At 45.2% G+C, this 6949-nt stretch overlaps 1 protein-coding gene across 1 annotated transcript in view; it reads left to right on the plus strand.

Annotated features, from left to right (window-relative positions):
• The window catches only part of LOC125757145 (uncharacterized), a 116950-nt gene extending 110460 nt beyond the window's left edge, over positions 1-6490 (plus strand). The window contains exon 4 of the mRNA XM_049412368.1: positions 6142-6490. Coding sequence (XP_049268325.1) covers positions 6142-6402 — 261 coding nt within the window. The 3' untranslated portion in view covers positions 6403-6490. The remainder of the gene's footprint in view (positions 1-6141) is intronic.
• The last annotated feature ends 459 nt before the right edge of the window (positions 6491-6949 follow it).

Here is a 6949-nt window from a genome sequence, read left to right on the forward strand (position 1 = left end):
CATGGTGATGACGATGGCCTTATTGTTGCTATGATGCGCAATGATCAGCTTGGTTACAACCTTGCACATGTTCTTAGCCAGAGTCTCATCTATGCCTGTCTGGTGGTGAGGTTTGTACAAATTGTGTCGCACAGGAAGCCAAAGCATTCTAACACAAATTGCATAACTACGGTGGTTTGTTTTTGTGTTTTATATTTTTTCAAATTAGAGGGTAAAAATTGGGTGCTATTTTTCAAGCTGGTAATTTGAGAGAAATCACATTTTTCGTGGAACCATCATTGAACTGCATGTTTTTGGGGGGGTTTAGTTTAGAAATGCTACATGAAATACATTTACACAAATTGATAAGTCAAAAGGACAGTAAAGAGCCTTGATAACATCTAGGAAAAGACACATTTAATTCACAAAAAGCTGATCACCGATTTTTTACGCGTCCTTGTTAACGTACATTGCCATTTGCATGTGCAGCATGTTGGTCTTCATTCGAGAGCTGTCTCACCTTTGGATGTACAGAGGCATCCACTTCCACCTTGAGCACCGCACCGTGCAGCCAACGCTCCGCGGAGCGTCTCTCGCGGGCGGCTGGGGCACGCAAGCGCAGTGACAACTGTAGGTGGTGCCTTCGCCGCGTCGTCTGCTAAAGCGCAGCGGCTCCGCCCTAATCGCGCTTGCTCTTCGATGAAGGTAACTTAATCTCATGGAAATCGAGAAGCGCAGCGACTGCGCCTCGTTCCGCACTGCTTTTTTACCTACTGTTTTCTTTTTCTGCATGCGATCTTAAAAGTAATAAACCTTGGCCCGTGCATGAGTAAGATCGCCAAGCCGGGCTGGCACTCCCGCAACTAAGCTACTCAGATGCTTTGTGCCGTACAGTTAGAATATTCCCGCTACTCACACGGTTGTTTTCATCAGCTGAAAGTTTGGCGACACAAAGTCGACAATAAAAAAATATAAGTTTGCGCTGTGAATTGAAGGCTCACGGAAAACTTTCTGCTTCGTGCTAAAGTTTTGAGCCAAGAAATATATAAAGCGATACGCGGTGCTTTGGGTCACCTAGCGATAAAAAGGGAGTCAAGCTTTATTCAGCGCCTGCTTACAGAAGTAATCATTTGTCAGCGGCGCTTCTTTGGTGAACTGATCGCGTGATATGAGTTCAGCTGAAAACTCTATTAGAATGCTTCTTCATTTTTCTGCATGAATGGTACGAATAAGCATGGTTGCAAATGAGTAGCAAATTAGGGCGGCGTATTGGCGAGTTAAATTCGCTAGCGCATGAAGGCAGCAGTGCTGATAACACCTGAATGTAATGTAACTTCTCTGAAATTGGCAAATTGCTCACATCCTTTTGTTTTCAGGCGAGTAACAATCCAAACTTTCGCACATTTAAAGCTGTTATGTCAGACCTTACCATGCATTTATCGCCAATTTTGCGGCGCCTAGCTTTGAAGCTGATCAAAAACATTTGCGTGAGCAGCGGGAACATTCTGGCTACTGGGCTCAAAGGAGCTGAGTTGCTTAGTTGTAGGAGTTCAAGCGCGGCTGTGAAAGTTTACTCATGCACGGACCGAGGTTTATTGGTTGTGAGATCGCATCCAGAAATGAAAGAAAACACTAGCAGCAAAAGCTAGACGGAACAAGGTGCAGTCGCTTCGCTTCTTCTGAACCGTGCCGGATGCTGGATTTGCATGCGCATAGCAAGAGCGAAGTTAGCTTCACCGCAAAGCAAGTACAATTCGGCAGAGCTGCCGCGCTTTAGCAGACGACGCGGCGAAGGCTCCGCCTAGAGCTGTCACTGCGCATACGCGCTAGTTACCCAAGCAACCAAGAGAGGCGCTCCGCGGAGTGCTGGCCGCACGGTGCGGTGTTCAAGGTGGAAGTGGACGACTCTGTACCTCAGCTGAAAGAACCCTCTCAACATCACAGCTTTCATTAGCTATAGTCGGGTACAACTTTAGAAGGCAGCGGCATTTTCCCCTCAAAGGCGGATGCATACGAGCCTCCACCAATAGGCGCGCACTTCAGGTGACGTCATGAGCCGGACGGCCGGTGACCCCGCCGACGGAGAACATGCCTAACATGCCTAGCGGGACTATTTCTTTAGTCGCGGAGGCAATTGGCTGCTGCGCTTCGGTCATCTGGGCGGGGCCTCTCCTGTCTTCTAAAGTTGTACCCGACTATAGGCACAGCAATGTCATTGCAGCATTTGCTGGCCTCGGGTAGTGAGCAGCAGAGTCATGCCAATATTCAGTGAGTTCAGCAGCTGGTTAGTGTGGATTGCTTCCAGCAAGTACTGGTTGCACTTGTGAAGTGAATTCATGTTTTTAGTCTCTAAAATGAAGGTAGGTCAGTTGTTATGAAATGACTGTCTCAGCAGACAAGAGTCTCTTGCAATGGATTCAATACTGCTTGCAATTTCCATAACGTTAGGTGGTTTTCACCTTTGTTTGAGACGTTCCGTTTAACAGTGCAGTACCATTCTGTGGAGAGTTTTGTGCAAAACTCCACGCAACATCTTTTCACTAATGTGGTGCTGCTGTTGGGTTACGTAGACAAAACGGGTTTTACCAGTCATTGTTGAAAGCTCGCCGACCATCTGCGGATGATGGAGGATTTTAGCAAGTTTTGAAGGCGTCCGGACGGTTGCTTGCATCTGTGTGCGAGAGCAGACAATGCAGCACTGCATGTGTCACAACTTTGTGGGTGCACTTGTTCTAGCTTCCTACACGGTGATGTCGGTGTCCAACTTGTCGCCCAGAAACCGAAACCGAAAGTCGTTCATACAAATAAGGCGATGTGAAATAGTTTCGAGAGAATACATGAATTTGGGAGTGTGTCTCATGCTTCCTAGATCAATAAGAAATGTTTGCAACAAAGAATGCACAAGCCACAAATTTGATGGCACCACCCCTTTAAGTGGTTGTGTGTGAACTTGACGTCAATTTGGACACTTTGGTGGCTTTGTAACTCCTATCTAACAAAAATAATGCAACATGTTTTTAGAGATTAAGTTAGAGCACGTGCTTGGCTTTAATTCTGGGGAGTTTAAAGAAAATTGAAGATGGCCTTTTTTTTAAACTGAATTTCGAAGTATTTTATTTTTAGAGACGTTTCTTACCATATGCATTTATGGTTTGCGTCTGACATCATCCTCGGCAATCATACTTAGCACAATGGTTAACCTAATGCGTGGCAAATCTCTGGAAAATTTGGGAAATTTCGAGTATTATAGACGCGGAGTGAAAAAATCTGAAATTAGAGCATTATTGAGCAATGGGTGCCGTATTTGCAACTTCTTTTGCATAAGTTATGGGCAACAGAACTGCAACATAACATTTATAAATGCACGTTACTCACAGTAAGCCAAGAAAAATTGACTCGCAGCTGCAATAATTTCTTTGTAGGATCTCGTCAAAATCGTATTTTCGGGAAATTCGCGAAAAGCAGTTCTGCTGAGTGAAGACTTCCGTCCAAATTTTTTTGACTTAGGCAAATTTTTTTTTTCGCAAAACTAACATTGGTTTCGTGGCCCTAGGGACTCATACAGCAAAATATTTTTTTTTTTCAGCGAAATTAAAGGGGTCCACAGACATGCACCGATGTTATCTGAATACACTCTATCTGCTACAAAGTAGTAATCTTCATGTTTGCTCATGGAATCTTTATGAAATCGGAAAAATGTGGAACTAGCTGTACATTTGGTAATTTGCCCTACCTGCACGCTGTGGCACATAGGCTATACATAGGCGCCCCACTGATGCTTTTTTTAGTGTGAGCAATGGGGCCATAGTGGTCCCGAAGCATCAATTTTATGTACTTTTAAAAAATTTGAGGCGCGTTCTAATATGTTAATCTGGTACCTTCCCCATCTGACAAGTTTTTATCAGACTTTTGACTATGTAGTGAAGTGTACATCACAGGCTTGCTGTGTCAAAATTCTTCTATTATCCGCACCAGGCTCTCTCCTCTAACACTGTTGTCTTTCACATATGAACATTGGATGCTTGCACGTGTTCTCCATGTATGGCAGGCTGAAATATTCATATTTATTTTCGTTGGCTGCTGCTTCCTTGCGTTAGTGTCAAAGCAGTTGGGGCATTATACAAATGTGCAGGCAACCATTAATTGAATCTGAAATGCATGTGCCGTATTTACTCGAATCTAAGCTGATGTTTTTTTATAAAAAACAATGTGCGAAAGTGGGGGGTTGGCTTAGATTCGAGTACCATGATTAAGTTTTTTTTTTCTGGCCTTGCGAATTTCGAGTGTCGGCCTACAATCGAGAGCGGCCTAGATTCGAGTAAGTACGGTACATATTCTAGTACTGTCACTATAGCTTCAGTGGTGGTTGGTCAGCTTTCAGTAGTGATTCATCGCAATGGTGGATGCAGGGTGTCGGAACGAAATGTTTTTCGTTTCGGTTTTAGTTTCGTTCCACCGAAAAAAGTTCAGTTTCTGTTCCGGAACTAAAAAAATAATGTTTTGTAACGGTTCTTATTTTTATGCGAAAATTTGAAGGTAAAGTAACGATAAAAACATAGGATTTGTGGTAAACTTGCGCTCCTCTTAAGAACGTGGGACGGGTAAAACACGTTCTTCCCGCATTCTTCAGAGGAGCGCAAGTAACTGTACGACGAATTGCTACAGACTAGCGCGAGCTATGTGGGGTGTCGTGGCTGTGGCTGGCCCAGAAACCCGTCAGGGAGGAGACCAAGACAAACCAGCAACCATCTTTACTCCGCCGAGTCTCGGCCACAACTGCGAGCTGCGAGCGTGCCATCGTTCGTTTTCTTCTTCTACGGACGACGCGCTTGCAGCCGCCGCTTTTATACTTGTCTATACGCTTCTATACACTTATAGGAAGGAAGAACCAGAGGTCAGCAACAGGAAAGAGCAGGCAACCACAAACGGTGGCAGCAAGGCGGCTGCCACGACGACTGCTAACCCGAAAATGGATGCGGAGCCCCGGAGCCCCCAGTTGCCACGGACAACACCGGGACCTTGGTTACGTGGTGGACGAACCGTGCCGACGTGTGGTCGTGCACGCCACGTGCTGTCCGCTGTGGCCAAGGATAGCGGCTACTGCGCCCTCCTCCCCAGTTTCACCGGAGGGGAGGGGGGCAGTATAGAAGCGGTGGCTGCGAGCGTGCTGGCCGTAGAAGAAGGGAATGATGAGCGATGGTGCGCTCGCAGCTCGCACTCAGCAGCCACTGGCAGCGGGCAGTTGCGGCCGAGGCTCGCAGAGTAAAGATGGTTGCTGGTCTGTCTTGGTCTCGTCCCTGAGGGGCTTCTGGGCCAGCCACACAAAACCCCAAAACTAGCACCCTTCCAAGTTACTGTATTTAAATTTCTCAAAAGTGAATTACGAATTTTCTGAGCAGGTTCTATGTTTTGTGTCAAGGGAGTGAGCATTTTCTCAGAAGCAGCCCAGTCATCGAGGGTGCAAGACCGCTGTTCTGATAAAACAAACTTCAGCACCGAGAATGCCCTCTCCACACTAGTGTGACTGGCACACGAAAGTCCACTTGCATTAATATAAACAGCTCTGGTTGCCACTCTTTTCATTTTTCATAAAATTTGAACATCTTTACTTTGGAATTCTTGCATGAGATAAGCGCTAACACTATACCCTGACATATGTATTATTGCTCACGTTGCATGACCTCGGTTGTTCCAGGTCACCAAGTTTTCCCGGGAACTGAAAACTGATAAAATATTTCGGTTCACTCTGGAACGAAATAATAGATAACGTTTGTTATTTTCGTTCCGGCCAAAATATCTTTTCGTTTTGTTTTTGGTTTTAGTTCCGTTCCGACACACGGGGTGGATGGCTATGTAATTTCAAGCTGTGATATTGGTGCAAGCCACATATACAGGGGCAATGCAAACATTCAAAGGAGCGTGTATTGATTTCAAAAGTTCCGGCTGAGCCCCATCTAGCAGTGAAAAATTTTCACATTGCAGCATACTAGCAACACGTTATGTTGCCAAATTTTTCCATTATCTTATGAAACTGTAGGCTGTGGTCCCATGTTGTTCACTTCCCTTTCTTTTTGTTTAGTGACTTCAGTTGATCTGCAAGTTCTTTCTTGTCTCAATGCATCACATTTTTCCTAATTGCACTAATTTTTTTTGTTCCTACAGCATCGGTTTCTCAATTCCTCGAAAGAGCCACGACGTGCGCTCTTAGCAATTGATGGGTACCATGTGCACAGAGGCCAAGGGATCGATCAGCTGGCCAAAATCGTCAGTTCTCTTGCCCGTGACTTCGGACCTGGAGTGAAGTCACATGGACACAGCGAGCTGGGTATCTGCTACAGGCTGCTGAAGTGCAGCCACTGCAACACAAAAGGCCACGAAGTCCTGCGAGTGCAGCAAATTCCTTCGCCTACCTTCCCAACATGAACCAAGACTGCTTTAGATCATCTTAATGTGTAAAGCAGCACACAAAAACAAGACATGAAAGGAGGAATACAATTGAACAGGCCAACCACTGCACTTGCAATTAGCTTATTTTGAAGGGAAAAAAAGGAGGGGGTAATACACATATGCACAAGTGCACACATTCAAATTTTTTTAAGCACCGTTATGAGCAAAAGTCATTGTTGCATGTGGTGCACTTGTGGGTATGTACTATATACATATTTTTTAAAAGAAAAACTAGTGGCAAGTGCAACAGTTGTCCTGTTGAATCATATTAATCCTCTTTGTCTTTTTTCTGTGCTCTGCTTTACATGTTCAGATGCCTGTCACCAATTCACCCGACTTTCAACCTTACTGAAACTTGGCAAATGCTGCCTGCCATGAAACGGCCCTTTTCAGGGCCACCCATGTGTTGTCCGGCTGGTTGCGAATGCTCCCAACTGTTACCCAGATAGCCTCCTTGAAACTTGAGAGGAGTTGTACGGCGCATGTTGGACTCTGCTGGTGTATATTACTTTGGTATAAGTAA

This window comes from Rhipicephalus sanguineus, chromosome 2 (genome assembly GCF_013339695.2).
Source record: "Rhipicephalus sanguineus isolate Rsan-2018 chromosome 2, BIME_Rsan_1.4, whole genome shotgun sequence".
In the NCBI taxonomy this organism is placed as follows: domain Eukaryota; kingdom Metazoa; phylum Arthropoda; class Arachnida; order Ixodida; family Ixodidae; genus Rhipicephalus; species Rhipicephalus sanguineus.